This window comes from Ostrinia nubilalis, chromosome Z (assembly GCF_963855985.1).
Source record: "Ostrinia nubilalis chromosome Z, ilOstNubi1.1, whole genome shotgun sequence".
NCBI classification, from domain to species: domain Eukaryota; kingdom Metazoa; phylum Arthropoda; class Insecta; order Lepidoptera; family Crambidae; genus Ostrinia; species Ostrinia nubilalis.
In genome coordinates this window covers 19,266,588-19,290,175 of record NC_087119.1, presented here as the reverse complement: position 1 = coordinate 19,290,175, position 23,588 = coordinate 19,266,588, and the positions used below count along the sequence as shown (strand labels likewise).

The 23,588-nt window shown below is 37.2% G+C and overlaps 1 protein-coding gene across 1 annotated transcript in view; it reads right to left on the bottom strand.

Moving 5' to 3' along the window:
* Window positions 1-18,838: 18,838 nt before the first annotated feature.
* Window positions 18,839-23,588, bottom strand: part of LOC135086787 (dipeptidase 1-like) — a 229,171-nt gene continuing 224,421 nt past the window's right edge. Inside the window, exon 12 of the mRNA XM_063981579.1 lies at window positions 18,839-22,444. Coding sequence (XP_063837649.1) covers window positions 22,337-22,444 — 108 coding nt within the window. The 3' untranslated portion in view covers window positions 18,839-22,336. The remainder of the gene's footprint in view (window positions 22,445-23,588) is intronic.

Here is a 23,588-nt window from a genome sequence, read left to right as displayed (position 1 = left end):
TAAAAGATAGAGGATGATTTGAGATTTGAGATTAAATCAGCTTTAGACGATGATAAATAAAAATAAAGGTAAGTATGCATGTTATTCTTGTTATAAGTTTTAAAGTCTAAAAGAACTAAAACCTTGCAGCAAAAAGTTGTCAGGACGCTTCCTTCGACCTTACATCTTTACCATGACATATAAACTCTTCTAAAGATGTCCAACATTGAACCGTTCCAGCTATTGTCAGGAGGGCGCTACTATTAATACTGGATTGTTAGTTCCCATTTTTACCACTTGATGTTTCAATTTTTGGACACTAGGTATCACTCTTTTAGGTTACATTTAGGTCCAAAAGTTTGTCCAATAATTTTAACATCTAACACTGAGTTACAAAGCATTCTCGCACTTCGAGCCTAATGGAACAGTATCTATGATTAGCCCTCGCAGACTCAGGCTGAGTGAGATAAGGGCGTCCGCATTAACCACGTAATCACAGGCCCTCCCGAGGGAGTGATTATGATCATCTTTGTGTGTCAAGTTGCGTGTTTTCAATGAATTAATTTTAATTAAGAAACTGTATAAACGAACACCAAACTGTTTTAATTAGTAAAAAACTGGTAGGTAGACAAACGTGTTTACTAATGGTTAAAATTAAAAAGACAAAACAAAAAAAATCTTTCCATTAAGAATACGATTTAGTACCAATGTCTATGGTATTTCTATGTATAGTCTACCATCTACGTTTAATCTAGACCATACAGTTTATTACTATTGCGATCGAAACCACGGTCACAGAATAAAATCTTCTTCGATCACAATTTTCAGTGAAGGATGTTTTAGAAAAAACGTATTTTTATAGGAAGTATCAGACTAAACAGCAGTCATCAGTATACTCCGACGCGTTTTTATTTGGAGCAATTTTTCTAATAAGACCCGTCGGGAATAAAACCTGCATTGTTCTTTTTCACGACGGCATCAGGTCACGACGAAATTGAAATCCGGAGGTGCGGCACCTCTTTCCATCAATCATCGTCTGCCAGGTGGTTCATCCATCATTGTAATTAGGCCTGAAATTGCAGGAAGTAAAGATAAGTACGAGTAACTGCGGTCACCATTAGCCGTAATCTCGCGTCCGATCCTGCGGGCGGGATTAAGATTGGGTGACACGTATGCGTTTCCAAATGTTACTTAACTCTTGTACCTACCTATTGACTTTGTGCTGTTCGCGTTCTTTGGCTCATCTTTAAACAAGGATTTGCAAGTGGCGCTGCAGCTTATAAGGCACTGACATTAAAAATACGTGTCCTATACTATTGGTATTGTAAAAAGATGTTTATTTCTTTGGACTATCAGAAGAAAGAAAAAATAATCAGATAAGGATTTGCGAGCTGTTGGGAAGCTAACAACGCGCGGGAGGAGACGTGCGGGCGGCGGCGTACGATGACTAACGTCACCTCGGGCCGACCAGCGTCATCATCGGCTGCGCTCGGCTGAGACACTCGCCTTTGGACACCACCGTCGCGTCGCACGAATACCTACCGCGTACTCTGATAATTTCATGTAAATTAGGCTGGCGAGAATACAGCAACCTATTTTTATACAGTCCGCTATTTCATTTGTACTAATATTCGTTAGGACCCTAACAGAGCGTTGCATAAGATTATTGTCATCCAAAATGCTTCTGTCTCTGAGCCAAGCCACCAGCGCCCAGCCATGTAGGAATATTAAAATGCACGGTTTTTTCGGTGCAAGATAATTCGATTATGGCAGCGTTTGGGACGTTGTGTCGAATATTCGTCGCACTGACTTCCAATGCACTATTTTGGAGAGGACTCATTGAAGAGGTAAAAAAAACCTGATAGTCTACACCGCAGACCAGGTAGGAGAGTGGAAACCAGCAGCAAATGTAATTATTTAGGACGTCCACGTTCAATGGACCGATGAATTACGGACAATATGGCACTTTTTAGTACCTACTCCTTGACTTAGCCTACATCCAGCAGTGTTCTATTGAGAATCGCTTGTCGGGCCATATAATTCTCAACTCTCTCAGCACTCTAAAAATGTTTTAATAGCTATTATATTCAAAAGAAATGCCTACAATATTCACAATTAAATTAAAAACCTAGTAAAGATTCATATACAACAGAACTAGTCTCACATTTAATGTCCTCAGTGGAAACTAGGCGTTAAAATTAAATTCCAGAAAGTCACGTATCCCTCGTAGAATTTCAATCTTGTTATGATCTTATTTTTTACATGTCCCACCTACTGGATTAAAAAGATTCCCCCTCGAATAAGTAAGTAGGATTTAAGTGAGTTAATAAGATGTCGGGGCTCAGGTAAAAAGATAAATAATTATTGAACCATAAGTTGATTCTTTTGTAGGGTTCCGTATCTAAAGTTCTTTCGGATTTTTTACTCCGGTGCCGCTGTTCGTCCGTCTATCACAGAACTGTGTATTTTGAACCGTTAGCTGGTAATAAACAAATAACAAAAAGTCAAAAATAATTCTCATATAAGAAAAGTGATTTCTTCACGTTTTTTTTAAATAACGATGTATTTTTGAATATAGCTAGTAGTTTTACAAAATGTACAAGATCCAGAACCCTTATGCAAATCCGACGCACACTTGATAACCTATCACATCCGGCGCTAAGGCAATAAAGTATCGAAATAATTGGGTTTCCAAAAAAAAAAACATTTTTATTCTAAGCTATAAGGTCCCAGCCACAGCCTCCAAAATCGACTAAAATATTTTTATTCAACGTCAAAAACCTGTCAAAATCCATACAAAAAATACAGGTTATGGTTATAGTCACGGTTAAAATAAGATTGTGCAACTCAGCCTTAGTCAAAGTCAGCGCTAGGATGTATATTGATTTTCAGAAACCGATTGCCGATGACAATTTGTATGGAAAGGTTTTTTAATTTATTTATGGAAGAATCATCCTGCATGTTCATAGTTCAGACTTAGACTGGGTTGCACCATCTTACTTTGACTGTAACAAACGTCAAAAATCAGTCAAACTCCATACAAAAATCACCGGTTACCGTTATAGTTACGGTCTAAGCTTGGTGTTGCAACTCAGCCTTAATGACTACTTACTTGTATCACGATACATACTTACACAGAGGCAAAGCTTACCTGTGTGTGTGGCCAACGTTTGATACGTACCCGGAATTGGGTTTGCCTCTAACAGATCACCTCAGGACTCTGCTTGAAAAACTCCCTAAACTAAGGTAAAGGCTTCCTAAGAATTTGGTAGGTGCTTATTCGTTGTATTAGTTGTAGTGGTGAAAGTAGCTCAACTAAACAGCAGGGCGGCAAAAAGTTTTAATTGCGAATCTAGGAATTAAGTATTATCGGTATTCGAAACAAGGTATTATCCTATAAGGGTTCCGTGTTTTCTTTTTTGAGGTACGGAACCCTAAAAATGAGATATACATTCAAAAATATGTTGAAAACAAACTTCATTGTGCCACCATTTTTCAATACAGATGTATCACAATCGGGTTTGATAGTAGAGAAGTTTGATCTAAAGTAAACTAATTTCGCTGTGTTACACAATCAATAGATATTTATTAGTCCAGTCAATAAAGCATTATAGATGGAAATCCGTGGAACACAATTTTTGACTTCGGGACTTTATTTAGACTAGTTAGGAGGTGAACATAGCAAAAGTCCCCGCCCTTAGCCCTTGAGCCGGCGGGAAGAGGGGGGTTTAATTAAAGGTACCACTTTTCGGTTTTTAGCTTAATCCTCGGAAACTATGCGTCCTAGTAAAATGACTGCTAAGAACCAAAAAAAGCTTATTCAATTTGCTACAGGTGAGATAGTCAAGTTTTTCTATATCTTGTATAGTTTTCGCGGCATCTGCTCTAGAAGGTCTATAATATTGGAAATTTTATTTTTGTCTTACATGTTTCCGTTAGGAGAAAATCGACTAAATCAACATTGAGCTAATATTCTACATATGCAGGAGCATGTTAAGCCTAGTTCCAGGGAGGGGACTGCACCGTGCGTATATTTAGACGAACCAATTGGATCCACTTTTGACTCCTCATCACTCAAAAAGTACTGTGCATTAACACTTCAAATTTGGCTCATGTGTTGAGACTTGCAAGATAAACATCAGCTTCAAATTTAATAAATATACCTCAAACGGTTCTTTAGGTATTGACGTCTAAAAATCTACATGGCTGACCTATAAGACTAAATTCTAACCACTTCCAGATGACCTTGAAGGTTCAAATTTGGCATCCAGATAGGCAGTTCTGTAAATACAAAGTACCAAATAAAAAACCAGTAAATTTTAACATTTCACAGGTGATACTGATAGATAGATTTTAGTGTTCGAAATGTCGATTTTTGAACGTCAATACCTAAATAACCGTTTGAGGTATATTTATGGAAGCTGATCTTTATCTTGCAAGTCTCAACACATGAGCCTAATTTGAAGTGTTAATGCACAGTGCTTTTTGAGTGATGAGGAGTCAAAAGTGGCTTCAATGAGGATCATTTCGATTTTTAGCTGTGAATGCAGATTTATAGGGCTAAGAAATCCTTAATACATAGTCCAAACATTTTTGTTCTACGACAAAAATTGACGAAGTTATGGCCAAATTACTAAAAAAGTTCACTGACCGCCCGGCGCGGGGACGATGACGTCACTATATCCGATCCGAACGCTGCCGGCGTACTGCGTGGATAGAAAATATTTTTTTCTAGCCAAACTATCAGTTTTAGAGTAAAACTTGTAATGACATTTATTTTATTCATCGGAATAAAGTAAGCTATCGATAGGTAATTTTTAAAAATAGAAATTGTGAAAAATAACGCAAAAATCCATACGCTTCATACGATTCAATGGAAAGCAGAGACGCGATTGGGGTCTCCGCTTTATTCAAATATTGGCGATTTATTCAAATAAAGTGTTCATAAGTGTTGTTAGAGTCATATCTTCTTCCAAGTAAAATATAAAAATGTATAAGTATTAATTTATTTACTTCTAACAATAAGATATAGCTGAGGCAGATACACTCTGCCTAGGCAACAAGACATTGCTATGAAGATCATTTTGATGTACACGCAATACCTACCTGTTATTTAGTTTTTCTGAGTTAAACCTACGTACCTACCTATCTATTCGCCGTTCCCATGGGCGGGCCAGCTGCTGCAGGAAAGGACAGCTGCTCCCTCCTGGAAATCTATTTAATCTTAGCCTAGAAGCTGGGTATGACTCCCCCGCCCCCCTCCTCTCCCCAGGTCATAAGCTGGGCATGACTTCCCCCTCGGCCAGAAGTTGGGTATGATTTACCCCCCCCCCCCCAGGCCCGAAACTGGGTATGACTTGACCCCTCCCCCTCCCCCCCAGGCCAGAAGCTGGGTAAGGCTTGCCCCTCCCCCCAGGCCATAAGCATAAGCTGGATATGACTCCCCTTCGGCCAGAAGCTGGGTATGACACCCCCCCCCCCCCATGCCAGAAACTGGGTATGACTTGATACTTATTTTTCACAATTTTTATTTTTAAAAATTACTGGTCGATAGGTTACTTTATTTTGATGAATAAATGTTATTAAAAGTTTTTTTCTAAAACTGATAGTTTAGCTGGAAAAAAATATTTTCCATCCCAATAGTACGCCGGCTGCGCTCGATTCGGATATAGTGACGTCACGCGGTCCTGCGTACGTTGACTTTAAGCGGCAAAAACGGCCTATGTTTATTACTTAATATCTTCGTAAGTAATGGTCCGATTTGGATAATTCAAAAAGACATATCTTTCTTATGTCTTAAAGATTAACGTAGATACTAGTTTTATTGAATTTTCTACAACAGTACTGATCCTCATTAGTTCGTCTAAATATACGCACGATGCAGTCCCCTCCCTGGAACTAGGCTTAACATGCTCCCGCATGTCTTTAATGTTTGCTCAATGTTGATTTAGTCGATTTTCTCCTGATGGGAACATGTAAGACAAAATTAAAATTTCCAATATTACAGACCTTCTAGAGCAGATGCCGCGAAAACTATACAAGATATAGAAAAACTTGATTGTCTCACCTGTAGCAAATTAAATAAGCTTTTTTTGGTTCATAGTAGCCATGTCACTAGGACGCATAGTTTCCGAGGATTAAGCGAAAAACCGAAAAGTGGTACCTTTAAACCCCCCTCATCCCGCCGGCTCAAGGGCTAAGGGCGGGGACTTTTGCTATGTTCACCTCCTAACTAGTCTAAATAAAGTCCCGAGGTCAGAAATTGTGTTCCAGGGATTTCTCTCTACACCGTCGTTAAAGCATTCATTGACTGGACTATATAGCAATTATTGAAAAAGTATAAGTATTTTTTGTTCATTTTTACGCAGTTACGTTTTTTAGGGTTCTTTTTTATTTATTTTATTAAAAGTTGATTTGTTGATCAATGACATTTAGTAACAATTTAATTTCATGAAAATACATGTTATTTCACATAAGTACATACTTATTAACAGAGTCTAAATAAATTTTGTTTTTTTTTTATCATTAAAAATGTAAATATAATAAACTTTTAATATAAATCAAAATTAAGCTTTTCTAGGTCATCAAAGGTACAGAAGTCAAATTACTTTTTCGACCGCATGTGTTCGCTTCAGTAGCCTTTCGCTCCAACGTACCACCATTAATATTTTTTGCTAAAACGTACTTCGCTAAATCGTCCTTGCCACTACGTACGGGACCCGTAGCTAGCTGTATACCTAGTAAATAATGTCTGATCTGCATATAGGCCAGTTAGTCCAGTCATTTAAGCTTAAATTAGGTAAGAATCTCGGAATTCGAGATACCCAGCTGTAAGTCTGTAAATACTTGTATATTGACACCCTAAAAGTTGTCTCTAAACCTACATATGGTAGGGTGTAAGCAACTATTAAATTTTAAGGTCAAAGGTCACAAAAACCGGTTTTTTGCGCTTTTTTTGGAAATATCTCATTTCCTATGGGTTTTTTGCTATTTGTATTTATTATCAATATTGTAGAATACTAAATTCTCTACAAATTTTGTTCAATAAAAATTTTTATACGGTGAACCGTTTTCGAGATAGAGGGCGGCCGCTAGTACTTATAATAAATCTGTAGAGGTCAATTCTATACATGAAATATATTTTCAAAATTGGCTCTGTGCACGATTACAGCGCCAACTAGCGTCCACAACTTTGTGGGCTCTGTCACATTGACATTTAGGTCGTATATTTGTGAAAAAATATCGAAATGAAAAAATAACAAATATTTTCAACTAATAAATTGTTGTGATACCACGATTTGGGTGGAAAAAAGGTTTTGAAATCATTTTGGTCATTCAAATCAAATGTGGTAAGTCCAAAAAGTGTGTTTAATTTTGATTGTGTCAGGGTTTGTTTACTTCATTTATAGTTGTAGTTTTACAGTAAAACGAAAAGAAAAAGCTACTTTAACGGTTTCATTATTTAACAGTAAATATATTTAAATGTTCCTGTATCGCTAGTAATAAATTAAATATCGTTTTCAGATCGAAATGAGTATTGTTTTGAAGACCGGGTTTGTGAGTGTTACAATATCAAATTCCAACCACAAACCGTATTTAAAGGAAAGTTGTTGGTATTGGGCTGGACAAGTCCGAGATGTAGAAGAATTAAGAAAAAAACAAGGGCAGAGTTCAATAATTCACGCTCTCATCATTAGGCAAACATCTGTGCACAACAACTACTGTGACTCATTTTTGTACTACCACGTTGTATAGTCTAGTTATTTCCAAATTGTAAACGGCTATTAAAACAGCCCTATCGAAATATAGTCCACTCTTTTATTTAAGTTCCCAGTAGGACCCTTTTCATGCGATTAATTAATGATATTAAAATGTATTATGAAGAATCGCTTTGCCATTGACAGATACATCTGATGACGGAGCTTACATTATTTCTACTTTTGACCACCATGAGCGCTGCGATAGATTATGTTACCCCCACCTAGTACTTCGCACCCAGCGAATAACTATCAGGGGGTGATTAGTAATCGATACTGATGCCAAAAATGCAATCAGTAAAATTTTTGTCTGTCTGTCTGTCCGTCTGTATGTTCCTTATAGAAACAAAAACTAATCGACGGATTTTAACGAAACTTGGTACAATTATTCTTCATACACCTGGGCAGGTTATAGTATACTTAGGAATTCCCACGGGAACAGGAATTAGCGGGAAAATCCTTTTGTATGAAAAATCTAAACGCTTAACGGAAGTTAGACGCTTGAAATTTGGCATGTAGGTACCTTAGTAAACTTAAAGCTTATTTACAACAAGGAATTCCTGAAATTCCCACGGGAATTAGCGCTTAAGTTGACCTGAAGGGATGCAGTGACCGCGCGCTCTCCGCCCTCTATCTCGAAAACGGTTCACCGTGTAAAAAAATTTTTGAAGCAAAATTTGTAGAGAATTTAGTATTCTACAATATTGATAATAAATACAAATAGCAAAAAACCCATAGGAAATGAGATATTTCTAAAAAACGCGCAAAATACCGATTTTTGTGACCGTTGACCTTGAAATTTAATAGTTGCTTACACCCTACCATATGTAGGTTTTGAGACAACTTTTAGGGTGTCAATATACACGTATTTACAGACTTACAGCTGGGTATCTCGAATTCCGAGGTGAACTTACTATAATGACTGGACTAAGTAGAATTAAACACAAAAATGAATTAAATCGGAAATAATTCCTAGTAAAGATTTTATTGCTTTAATGGCTTCATTAGTTGCCCATAAAGACTCCTAGGTTTTCGACTTCGACGGAGTTGTGCTTAAGTGGTGGGGGCCCCCGAAAGGGGCGCTTTTTAGGTTTTCCGGTTATACCGCGTAAAGGACTTACCCTATCTAAAAGTGGTCTTCCTGGCGGTTGAAGGGCATTTAATTCTGCATTAAATAAGACCAAATGTATATGTTTTGAACAAACCGTTCTCGTGCAAATGTTCGGCAAAGTAGAAAATATGTGTATAATTAATGACCCTCTCCACGTCCAATAGCTCGTTACCCGCAGGCTTCCAAGGCTTGAAAAGGAGCGCCTCAACCAGTGTAACCCTATCAAGGCTTACGAGCTTGATGCGCCTATCCTTGTTCGTCCCAGCCGTTCCTTAACTGCGGTTGCTGCACCTCTTCCTGGCACTCACCTGAACGAGTCTGTGTTACCTACTGTGGCTGCCCCTCTTCCTTGTATCCTCCTGCACGACTAAGTTGCCTAGCCGTATGCCTGGTCTAAGGTTCGACGCCAAAAATCAACAACAACAAGTTCATATTAAAACGCTGAAGAGTTTTTTGTTTGTTTGTTTGAACGCGCTAATCTCAAGAATTACTAGTTTGATTGAAATAATTATTTTTGTGTTGAATAGCTCATAAATTGAGGAAGGCTATAGGATATATACAATCACTCTACGACTAATAGAAGCGAAGCAGTAAAGAAAAATGTTGCAAGTACGGAAAATAGTATTTAAACTATTTTCACGCGTACGAAGTTGATTTTGTGGCGTCGAACCTTGGACCAGGCATATGGCTAAGCAATGCAATCGTACAGGAGGGTACAAGGAAGACGGGCAGCCACATTAGGTAACACAGAGTCGTTCAGGAGAGTGCCAGGAAGAGGTGCAGCAACAGCAGTTAAGGAACGGCTGGAACGAACAAGGATAAGCGAATCCAACTCGTGAGCCTTGACAGGGATACGCTGGTTAAGGCGACCCTTTACAAGGCTTTGGAGCCTACGGGTGACGAGCTATTGGACGTAGAGAGGGTCATTAATTATACACATATTTTCTACTTTGCCGAACATTTGTACGAGAACGGTTTGTCCAAAACATATGAATTTGGTCTTATTTAATGCAGAATTAAATTCCCTTCAACCGTCAGGAAGACCACTTTTCGATAGGGTAAGTCCTTTACGCGGTATAACCGGAAAACCTAAAAAGCGCCCCTTTCGGAGGCCCACACCACTTAAGCACAACTCCGTCGAAGTCGAAAACCTAGGAGAGTCTTAATGGGCAACCAATGAAGCCATTAAAGCAATAAAATCTTTTGTAGGAATTATTTCCGATTTAAAATCTAATTCTACTGGCCTAATAAGTACTACCTAACTACAAGTATGTCAATATACCTACTCGATTTGCGCGATACATTTGTAAGTCCTTGTAGCAAGTGGCTGTAAATATCCAAGTGATGGCATTCCTAGCAAGACTAGTGGCTAATGTAATAGACCCATCGAATGAAATATAAACTACAATATCGAAACCCAGTAAAATCCTACTTTAATAGTCCCAAAGATTTATGAGTCGGGAGAATATTGATTCAAGCAGCTAACAACCTTTTTGGAAGTATATTTTCTACGCATTGTGCTCAAATTCGCCTGAAACGTTTGCCGTTTTCATCGTAACAAGATTGTTTGAGTTGGGACTTAATTTCCGGCGCCCATAAAACAAACTAGGGGTTGCCATGTATTGATATGCGGTAGATCCAACGACAAAAAGGTCTTTGAATATGTGCACACATGATAAAGTTATTATTTTCATTGTTTTCGTAAATAAATTGGTTGACAAATGTGGTGATTGAAAAAGTTTTGATGCTTTAGAGCGCTTTCACATTTAGGCGATTTAGCAGCGCGACAAACGCGCGACAGACGCGCTGCCGAAAATTTCATGTTATTAAAACGCCCCGATGCCACGCTGCTGTCGCGTTACTAACGCTCTAATGTGACAGCGCTCTTAGAATACGTCTACATGGCCATTTGTTTTGCTATGGTAATTTTTCGTAACATTTTTGGCTTCATTTTGGGTTCCATTGGAATTTTAGATAAATCAAACTACTGAATGTACTTTACTGAAAAGTCGTTAAAAGTTTGTATTCAAATCAAAACAGTGCACAAATGCCAAATTGTGTTAAATCTGATTCTGTATTGTGTAATGGTGAATGTAATCAAATTTGCTTCACAATTCGTACGTACCGCTCATTGATATGCAACGCGCAATGCCAGCCTGATAACGGCGTCTGAAAGTGCATTATCTACTGGATTTACGAGCTATATAGCTTCTATTCAAGTTGGGAACCCTGATTCGTGAGTCAGCTCATACCTTGTCCTTTCTGAGATAACCGTAAGGGCTGTATAGTGCGTGAACTTAGCTCTTAACTGAGCAAACATCATAAGGGTATGAGAAGTGGGAACGTTGCCGCTTTATGGTTGTGTCAGAAAATTATATGCAAATTAAGTAGGTAGCAGAAGTTTAACAGATCCAATTCAGTCGCAATGATTTTAGAACTTTTGAACTAGATCAGTCTTTACTCATTAATTATATTGAGAAATGTAAGTACCTAAGTAGTACCTACAACAGTTTACTTACTTACTCAGTCAAACTGCTTATTAAGTTTAGCATAATCATTAAGCGATTCATGTTCATAATTATTCACATTACTCGATATGAAGGCGAAAGAAATCATAAAAAATATTTTAAAGTCAGAACCAAAACTTTATTCCCCGGCTCCCGGACTACTCGTACGTACCTGCGCCACGTAGCCGTAGCAGATCTAAACGTTTGCTATCCCTTTGACGTAGAGGCCATATTCCCGTCATAACGACGTCCCTATTAATGGCTATACTTTATTGGGGCAATTAGTCTGTGACCCCGAATCGGAAATGACTCCTACATTATTTGGCGGTATGGCCATTTGGAAGAATTATTTGCTTTTAATATCGGCACAGTTGGTTCGCATAGCGGCAGCAGCTGCCCGATGACTGATGTTTGGAGATCGTTAATTTATTGCTGACCGAACCCTGCAAAGGTTTTGTGGCAATTAGGAAGCTTTCCAATTCCAGCACTTGGACGGTTTTCAATACTTTTTTTCAGTTGACATCTAATTTATTCTGCTAATTAGTACGCCAGACCAGCAAGAGCCGTTGGACGCTAAATTGAGATTCCTACGATTACCTACTTGAGTTAGAACTTTCAGAATTAATTTAGTTATTGTGGTAACTACTTTATTAAAGTAATTTTAGAAGTTTTAATATGCCTTTAACTGCCAAAAACAAATGATTAAAATTAATTTATCAGTTGCTGGAAAAAAAGTAAATAGTAAAATAATAATATTTTCTTCATCTTATTAATTTTGGAGTAATTTAAATTGTTTTTGGGATTATAGGTAGATGTAGATTTTTCTCTATCAACTGTAGCCAATGCTAAAACTTAGGTAAGGATAGGATTTTCTTACCTTCTATCTTTGGACTGGCAATCCATCTCTTTCAATAATGTGCGGGAGAGACTTGAATTTTGCTGCTGTAGAGCGTTTGGAGAGATTCTTGTTCTAGCGTTAAACTATAACTAACCTACCAAACTCATTGAAATGCGAGGGAGGTTCACATATTTTAATGCTAAAGGGAGTTTAAAGAGGGTAAAGGGTAAGTCTATCTACAGCCTAAATAAGATAGATCTGTTCTTCATTATTATACTCACTTTTACTATGTTCATGATTGACGACCTTATAAAGGTAACAGAAAATCACTGGATGCAGCGCGTTTACAACCGGTCATTATGGAAATCATTGAAGGAGACCTATGTTCAGTGATGATAAGTGAAAAAATTGCCATAAAAACTAATTTTCAACGATATAGTCTAGTCATTTGGTAGTTTTGCCTGGAAAGTTTTCCGGTAGTTTTGAAATTTGGTATTCATATAGATTTCGATGTGCTCTATCCGAATTTAAACTTAGTGACCTCCTAATCGTTGCCGCGCTGCCATTTTGGAGACTGCGCGTAATAGAAGATTTTGTTTTTAATATTATCTTTCCCTATAATGATTTCCAGGTAGCCCCATTATTTTGTACCAAATGACTGAACTTAATAGGTATAAGGCAAAAATTGTGTTATGTGATATATTTTCACTTGAGACCAATAGAATTAAAAATGTTAAGACACAATTACCTATATTAATGTAGAACGAACGTAGCTCACTACCTAATTGTTTATTTCCTGGAAATAATACCCTGGAAACAATAACCATGCTGTATGGAGTTTGACAGATTTTTGTGGGCAATTTTTTCATGTAGCTATGTTTTCATCATTCATTAATTCATTAATTTCTGGATTTTCTAAGTACGCCTAACTAGCTATTACGATTTTATCTAACTTTGCCGAACACCTACTTGTAGTCCACACTTGTGGCCAAAATAGTAATAGCAGGCCTGTTCATCTCCGCGAGTTTACATCGAAAACAAAACACGCACGATGGCCCACCTACAGGATACTATTCGACAAGGCCTCACATACGAGCGAACATTGACTCACGCACGCGTATTCTTGTGTATGATGGAAGAAAATAAAGAAAATGGTGTACTAAATACTGTGCAGTATTTAACTGTCTAAATAATAATAAAAACACATAATGTACTTTTTTAAGTTGCCTCAGGACACTGAGAGGTAAATAAGTAGTTAATATTATTCATGATAATTCATGCTAAATCATGGCTAAATCATGTATTTCCTCCGCCATTTTCCGCAGTTTGGCACCTCACGTCACATCATTTTACCGAAGTCGGCCCTATATAGTTCCAAAATACTGGACTGTCCTATCGATGACATTGACAGTGGGGCGCCACCGTCAATACCGGATCGCTGGTTCCGATTTTTGCCATGTTGGAAACCATATAGTTGAACGATGGTAGCGCCCCCCTGTCATTGAGTTTGGTGGGACAGTTCAGCGTGGGTCATCTATAGCTTCGGCGCAGTGCCGATCACTGACGTTTGTCAACAAAATGGTGCTTGACTCTTGAGACAGGCTAAATTACACCATATTGTTAATGACATTGAGCATACATTTTTTTAAAGACCTTCGCCAAGTAAAACTTCTGCACGTAGTACTTATTATTATTCTGTGGTAATAGTAGTTTTCAGAAGTAGCTAGTTTGCTCAAATTGTCACACTGTGATGTGTTTTGTCGAGTAGTTTCTGTCTGGAACAAAAAAATACGGCAACTTATGCGTAGTCAGACGGGCTACGCAAATATTATGGGACTGGGAGCCCAGATGTTTATGATTCTTCTATTTGTCATTGTGCTTTTGGTCGACCTCGTTATTTGTGTACAATCAAAAATACAAGCCCAATAGCTAAAGGCAAGCGTGTGTCGGAAGTGGGTTCATCACAGTCCAGCAGGAAACGGGGATAGTAGTTCCCTCCAAGTTTCATTAATGAATTAGCTTCTATTAGTCACATTATTAAGTGATTGATTAGAATATGTAGCAGTAGTATCCATATGGAGGCAATATATACCTAACTATTGCCCTAAATAACTATGTTAATTACAAGGATACTCCAATGATAATTCAATTGACTGTTTAAACAAAAAGTAAATAACATACAGACAGTAACACGAATATTACATTCTAAACAATAAAATTGGTAAGTAAATTGTTTGAAGGATCTCGCTGTAGGCAAATCCTAAACACACGAGCACCTAACTTATCCAGGCTAGGGATGTTGGGAAGGGATTTTATGAAATGTAATAGTTACTTCGATAAAACAATTTTGGTAGAGCAAGAATTCTCGATTGTCTCGTTCCTTTATTATTCTTGTAGGTGTAATTTCTTTCAATTGTAAAGTCTCGAGTGCTTTACGAGCTCTTTGAAGCACTGAAGCATAGTTTTGAGTATCCTTTCATTTTTTCAATTTGCATACTAGCTTGTTGTAACATCTAACTTATCATGAGTTTTGTTTGGTATAATGTCCAATAATATAATTGGGATAACAGCGAACATCAACGACAACCCTGATTCGAACAACGGACCCGAATAAATAAATAAATAAAATAAATAAATAAATCTTTGGACAATTTCACACAGCGCCAGCTAGCCCCAAAGTAAGCAACTTAATGCTTGTGTTATGGGTGCTAGCTTGACGGATACACTACTTATATACTTTTTTTTTTTTTTTTTAAATACATACATATTATACATAGTAACACCCAGACCCGTCACAGAAATTAAAATTCATCATTTCAATTTCTGCCCGGCCGGGAATAGAACCCGGGACCTCTCGGCATAGTAGTCCGTTCTGAACCACTACACCAAACGGCCGACTAAACTAATAATAAGTATAACGCAAACAAAACTCGAGTATCTACATTCGCCGAAATTGATTTTGGTGAAGAAGCTGAGTCCCCTAAAAACAAATTCACTATTAGGGCCGCGCACACATTCGTGTGGGCAGTGTAATTAATGAGTGGCCCGCTTAATGAGCATTGGCGATAGACAAAATTGGATTCGAAATAGTATCGGGCAGATTTTTTTTTAAGATTTATATAAACCGAGTTTGATTGAAAATTGCGAGATTAAGAAATAGGCAAAGTAACGAATGATCAAAACAAAATTAAATTGAGATAATCTACAAAATAACGTCACGGTATAAACATGACGTAAGTTTTTACTATGGTTAATTAATTACACTAAAAATGTTTAAGACTATTTGATTTGACTATACCTACCATGTTATCTCTAACTAAACCATTTAGTTTTGATTTACTTAGCTATAACAAAAAAGGTAATTAATTAATTTAGCAATTTATTTTTTCACATAGTCGAATTTCAAGTCTTTTATATCTATCTGGATTCTGGGTGTACTACGAGTATACCGTGAGCTCTGAGCCTAAAGCCCTCGCTCTGGGCCCAATATGTGGGTAACCGTCATAAAGATCGAATTCAGAGTGTCTCTATTATTGCCAATTGGATACCTTCAATAGGTCGTCAAAGATACAAGGACCACCACGTGTGGGCATTGTTAAAATAAACACACTTATTCAATAACAATAGAACGATTTTACTGTGGCGTGAAGTTATTAATTATTGTATTCTGAACAAAGTAGGTACTTTAAATCTAAAAGATCACAAAATAATAAAAATCAGAAGAATTATTTGGCGTAGTCTTTGAAGTGGGCATTGAATGAATTCTAGTCATCAAAGAAAATGGTCTTTTGTAAATGTAAAAGATTTTCAAAAGAAAATATCAAAATAACCTATTGTTACTTCTTCTCGGCACTAGCCCAGAAATAATAAAGTTTTTGTCCCAAAAGCAGTGGCAAGGTTAATTACCTTTTAATAATAACAATTCAAAATTAAATGGAACAACAAAAGTTCATTTAACTTTCTTTATGAGTATCCCTAATCCCTAGTCACCCTAATGTAATGTCAAGTCATAAAAACAATGTATCCTGAAATTATGTTTTTGTACAGTCGACCGCACATTGGAACACACATTTTTGTTGCGAAATGGCTTTTATTGCAACGATTTTAAGATCTTGATGTGAACATTAAATTTATAATGACACATTGTGTGAATTGGAGGCGGAAACGAATTGTTTGTGACTTGTTTATACATTTTGATGGAGAAAATTGTTTGTTTTGTTATGGGACAAACAAATAAAGTGAAAGTTCCGGCTTCCTGTTCCCTATATGTGACACGTGTTGTTTGTGTTTATACATCAAAATTGAATGGCGTTTTTATAGAATATTGAAACTGTCTATTTGAAGACTATGGCCTAGAACACACGGTGAAACGCAATTGCAACGAAACTGCAACTTCTAGTTACTTTTGAGTTGCATCTAAGTTTCTGCCATAGATTCCATTGAGAGACCACACATGACGCGACCAGTTTGAAACCGGTTTGAAATGGTCGCGTCATGTGTGGTCTCTCAACGGCAGAAACTTAGATGCAACTCAAAAGTAACTAGAAGTTGCAGTTTCGTTGCAATTGCGTTTCACCGTGTGTTCTGGGACTATGCCATCAAAAACAACCAAATGTGAGGTCAAGACCTTCAAATTAAGGGATCTAAAGGATTTACTGGTCAAAAAACATGACGTAGGTAGGTAATAAGTGAAAAAAAAAAAGGGAATTGTTTTCTCCCATCAGGGAAAGATTGCCTAACATGTTGCATATTGGTACACACGTACTGTCAAGGTTTAATTTACAAACAACAGTTAATCCTCCATAGATTATTCTGTCTCATTTAAACCGTAGTAACACTAGGCCGGTCTAATCGCACTCTCTAATTTATTTATGGAACAATCAGTCAGTATAATTAGTGCTGCGTTGAATAATACGAAGCATTTCAGAGAGGAATAATAAATGCAAATACTTGTTGACATGCTGATTATTATTTAGCCATTTGTTTACAGGACTTGTGGTACAACACTGCGGTAAACACTAGGGTTGACATCTTTTTGGTTAAAATAGAGATTTTTCGTCCAGAAAATATAACAACAAAGGCTTCCGGAAAATTAAGTATTGTGGCTACCCTAGTTCATATAAGATTTTAAACTTTCGCGTTCCATTTCAATCTGTCTGCTTGTGACCACGGCTGCAGCATCGCAGCCGAAACGTCAACCCGTGAGTACATAATGTAACTCATTAATAAACGTCGCGTTAAGACCCGTGTCTTAATATTTACGCTAGTTCATGTACGTTTGGACAAAAAAGTAATGGTAGACCCCCTAGTTCAAGGACGTCTGAAAGCTGGTAGAATATTATAATATAATATAATAAGCAGTTAGACCGTTTGGTAATGAAAAACTGTTATGTCGACAATATTTAACATCAAAGAATTTCAGATTATGATATAAAATATTCCTTTATGAGTTATTATACAAAAACAACATATATTGTGCTGTAGCCGGGGAACAAACGCAAAATAATTTGTGTGCTCTTTTAATTGTGCGTGTGCCGCGGAACGAGAGCCATGGAAAACATTTCGTATGTCTCCCGTTTTTCTTTGATTTTTGTGGTGTGGTCTAAGCGGAGAGCGGGGATATTATTTTAAAAGTCCTGGTTCTGTAAAGTTAGTGAAAGACAAAATATTTAACAGATTACGGATGTAAATACATTTAATATTACATTCTCGCTAGTATTGTGTCAGGTATCTATACTCGATGAAATTGCCAACCACAGCGAAAAACGTTACGGTCGTCATACACATACAGACGATGATCTAGAACTTAAGTTTTCCAATGTTGTCCTAGTACAGTTTACTATAACTCTTAGTAGATACTCATATGTATTGTTCCGTTGAAACACCGCAAATAAACATACACACGACAACGAAGTGTTCAAGAATATTTGTATATCCCGCTCTTAACCAGGCCGCGTCTCCGCTCCTTGAGCCTTCATATTTGTTTTGTATTCCCTTTGGCGAATTTCCAAATTACCAAAAGCCTTTCGTATGTACAGGCTTTGTACACAAGTCACCGACACATGGAACATTATTATTCTCAAATAATTTATTCAGATAATAATGGCGTGGAGATGCGAGTTTGTCTAATCCATCTTCTGTATTAGACAGTGTATCTCGTGTCAGTCCCTAACGAAATTCATAAGGTTTTATTACGTTATTCACTTCTATGGTTACGTTTATTTCAGGATTTCCATATTGGTTTTATTTTATTTTGGAACAATCCACTCTCATTTTGTATGTTAAATAAGATAAGTACGAATATGTACCTATTGATATTCATATAATATTTCTAGAATAAATTACTTCTACTCTCAATGTAGTTATGAACATTTACGGGTTAGCTCTTTTTTCAACATCTGTGTAACTTCCTCTATAATAGAGAGGAGTATAATTGAATTTAATAAAATCGTTATTTACTTAAATAGTGCGATAAACTGAGTTTATCGTGTCTCTCTTTGTGTCTATATCAATGTAACTAATTGATTTCTGTACAAATGTCTAAACAATGTAATATTCAATGACTCGTCATCTTCAGTTCTCTCTAAATCAACTACTATAGTCTAGGGTTCCTAATATTATGGGACTAATAAATAAAACACCAGAATAAGTATACAGCAATTGTGTTAATTTGTTTTATTAAGTCGTGTTAAATGTAAAACAGTTCAGAAAGGCGTCGAGTGGTCCGTGGCTGTGAAGAAATTGTGATACTGTAGGATAGTTGATAAGAGCACGAAGAGCCGTGTCGGCTTGAAATTATAAGGTTAGCTGCGGACCACTCAACTCACAGGTCACAAGCGCACGCCTAAAATACATTATGAAGCTCGTTAATACGCTGTAGTCACAAAATAGGGAGGTACAATAGAACCGCTTCTTATGGCCCGCTTACATGGTTAACTATCTTCGGCATTCTAGTCGTTGGATTTTCCAACCACCTAAAAGTTGTCATTATCTCATTTTACTCGTAGTTGATATGATTGCAATTTTGGACATCTTAAGTGGCGCTGCAGCACTAAGTTTAGACAAACGATACCGTCGGATTGTCAACGCTATGAAGTTGCTACAAAATACAACTTCCAGCTAGATGTGAATTGTATTGAAACATGACCACGTCAAAACTAAGCAGCGGCCTGTATGAGACGGCTCTACTGTAACCATTTACAATGTGCTGTGGTGCTCGGTTACCTTGTATAACAATGTGTCTACGTCCCAGTTTTTGAAACTGTTTATTGTTTCCAAAATGTTAGAACTGCGAGTTGGAAGCCAGGAACAAAGACGCGGTTCCGTTTGAGTAGGTGGCGCGTATTTCAGTAGGGCTACGCCGCAAACTTGCGGTTTGTTCTCAGTTCGAAACTGGTTTTCAGTGTTGTAAAGTCGTGGGTGTTGTAGATTTATTGTTTTAACTAATAGCGCGAGGTTTTTATAACGCTTGAAAGCTTTTGTTGAGTTGACGGTGGACAGAGTCTGTCTGATGTCGCTTAGGGAGTGCACACAATCGGAAAGCTACAGCGAGACATCTTTAGGTGAGGATATTTAGATGTTGAAAACTTTAATGTTGTAATAATACGAAGCTGCAATTCTTATAGTCACACCATTATCATTGCAATTTCAGCCGTAGTATTTAATTATCACGGTGTAATATTCGTCACCAATAAATATATTCTTTGCTGTGTAGGTCCGATCGTGGTGCGTGCTACCAAAGGTTAGCCACGTTGTTGGTACGCTTTCAACTCGCAGAAAAAACTTGGTAACTAAGAACGTAGATTGTATAAATACTGTTATGTACGCTTGTGTTAGGAAGTACAGTGATTACGTCATATCTTCTCTACATAGTTAAATATTGTTTAAAACGAATCACAAAATAACAGCCAGATTTCAGACAAAATACTTAGTTTATGCTAGACAATAAAGGTTCAAAAAATTGTTCAGTCGTAATTTATAAGAAATAGGTTTCTCATTTCCAAATATCATTACACTTTAGTTTTAATTTAATGTTAGCAATGTTTTCAGATGTTCTTCGAGATGAAATCTCGTACATTGTGAAGGGTGTTATTGTCGTATTAACTAAATAAATGAAAGGTAATATAAGATTTTTAATAATATTGAAAAACTTAATAATAGGTATAAATATTAGTAATAATATGAAGATCATGATTACAAAGTAAATAATTATAGTCTATATTTTTAGTTTACTTGAAAAGTAAAAACTTCACACGAAGTATTGAGGAAGATATATTTACTACATTAACTAATTGAAACTACATCCATACATCCAATATTAATTGTATAATAGTTAAGTAAAGAAACGAACAAATCCTGTGCGTCCAAAATGGCTTCAATTCCTTTTTATATTAAATTTTTCTTGTTACTCAAATCCCTACAACCGAATCGTAAAAGTGGCATTGTCAAAAACCCTTATTCGAATTCAACCGATAACATTTTAACATTGTTAAATTTTATATTCTACCTACGAGTACATCCCTAATCCGAACTTTTAATTTATTTTTTAATCACAATTTTGTAAAAAAAAATATTTTTGTTCTTTTACCGTTTTCTCTCTTATAGGCTTCCCGTTAAAGCCTTTCCAATTTTAATTAATTTTGTTAGTTTCACATTTCATTCTTTTCATTAATTATATTTTGTTCTAGCTACTCGACATACTTCTCTATGACGATGTTGATATTGTTAAAAAATCTTTCATTCATAAGTAGGCCCCTGAAATAGTTGGGAAAATGTGGTGGCCTATTTTCTTCGTAGTTGCCTATCGTCTCGGAAATTTGCCATTTACACAGGATATCAGTAGTAGAGAGTTGATATGTGACCCCAAAAGACAACAGTGAGTGAAGGAAGAGTGCTTAGTCCACAGTGTACATCTATCATTCTACTTACAACACTGATGATTACAATATCCACCTAAAGAGAGGGCCGCACCAGGGCTCAAGCTAATGCCCTGAATGAAACCCTGCTCATAATATTGATTATGTAATGGGAGTGAAGCTATCGCATTTCGACAAAGATTTAAATAATGTTATATAAAGATGAGTATAGACTAGAGCATATACACTTGTAATAGAACAACCGAGTCGCTATGATATCGTAGGTATTTTTTACCTGTGTTGTATCATTCGTAAGAACGTTACATTATACAGAAATGCTCTAATCTATACTCACCTTAACGCGATTACATTATACAAATAAAGTCTTGAACGAATGAAAAATAACATTTAGAACATTATCTGAAGGTGAAAATAGAAATAAAAATCCACATTAATGGAAATGTTTTTAATAAATTATTGTAGAATACCCGAAAAGGGAATGCAGAATAATAAACTTCAAAATGCGATAGCTTTTATTTTTGCTCGCTTCGCTTTCTTTCGTTTATTCACAATCCAGTATTAAAATAACGACGTGTTCGAGTTAACAACGCTTCTGATTTTACACCACGCGAATATCAGGCATTGTACTCGTTATGTTCAGTTATATTGTTAGTAGGTAATCAGTATTACGTTAATTAATACTGGACTTTGTATACTTTTCTGATTCCCACATAGGAACTATAAGTCCCACCGCACGTGTACGTCTACCCAGCGAGGCTCATCGATTGGGGCTAACATAGATTGTATACGTTAATCTTGTTTTAACATACATCAATTGGAATTAAACTGTCGGACTGTTATTGTTACGTGAACACTTTTCACATATCTGCCAAATTCAGAGCGGGCGTTGGAATGACGTATTGCTCATACCCACATTTTCCAATCGAAGGTTATTAACCTCTCGGATGTCAAATAGAAACGGAATAGCCGCCCAACTTTTATATTGATGGTCGATCGGTGATGGAATACCTGCCTGGTGCGAGGATAACGATTGAATGTCATTTGTTTTGTTTAAAAACGACAGGTGCCGTTGTGATTAATTTGCGCACGGTCCTAATTGCTCTAGCCTGTTAGCTGCCGGCATTTCGCTTTCAGGGTGTAAAAATGGTTGCTAAATATTATTCAGAGCTGAAATACCTCTGCATCATTGTTGATGACGCTCGCACCATAATACATAAAATTCATTCCACGTACTTCTGTTTTTGGCAGACATGCGTAAGCGCATGTGTTTAAACATATTCAGTGTAGAAAGCGTTGCTGGTGCAGTTCCCGTTGTCGCTGGGCGAGTCGGGGTGCTCCTCGGGCTCCACGCCGTTGGTGCGCATCTCGTCGCGGACCTAAACCAAACAATGCAATTAAAGAAAGATAAAAGAGGAATACAAAAAAACGGCATGGGTAATGTGAAAGTTGATGACGAAGTAATTGGCATCCGTATTTATAAAAGATTACTTTTATTTTGTATCTTTGTAATCTAATGATATTTATTGTTAAATCTAACCTAACCTAACGAATGAAACTGCGTTAATAAAGTCATCTTTAGTTTCGTCTTTGTAAAAGTCCTGCTTCATAACGAATATTTTTGCCATACAAATAATTTCAAGGAAATCGTTAGTTACATTCAACCAACGTTGTTTGCTTGCGTAGCAGTTTCTTTATACAAATATACAGAAAAACAAGTTATTCCTTTAGTACTATGTACTCAACTTTGCGATTGCGGTAAAACATCAAACGGTTTGGTTAACTAAACGGTAAACAAGCATCTGCATGAAGCAGTTTCAACGAACTAAAAGTGGCAAGTTCACAGCTACAAATACTAGTTCTTCCTGGAAAACCAGCCCTCAGTTTAATTCAGTGGTTCCCAACCTTTTCTGGACCAAGGACCACTTTGATTTCTTTATTGTTCGCAGGGACTATTAAAAAATCCGAAAAAGCACTAAAAGAAACTGAAATAAGTTCGTTCGTTTCGGCCGAAAGACGTTCACTGCTGGACAAAGGCCTCCCCAAGGATTTCCACAAAGACCGGTCCTGCGCCGCTCGCATCCAGGCACCTCCCGCGACCTTCACCAGATCGTCGGTCCACCAGTGCTGCCCACGCCACGTCTTCCGGTTCGTGGTCGCCACTCAAGAACTTAATTTCCTGCCCCAGCGGCCATCATCTCTACGAGCTATGTGCCCCGCCCACTGCCACTTGATTTTAGCGATTCTGCGGGCTATGTCAGTCACTTTGGTTCTCCTACGGATCTCTTCATTTCTGATTCGATCACGCAGGTAAACTTCGAGTATAGCACGCTCCATCGCACTTTGGGTGACCTTGAGCCTTCTTATGAGGCTCATAGTAAGCGACTGCGTCTCAGATCCGTATACCTTCACTGGCAACACACACTGGTCAAAGACTTTTGTCTTGAGACACTGCAGTATTTCGGACATGAGAATATCGCGAAGCTTTCCAAACGCTGCCCAGCCGAGTTAGATTCGACGATT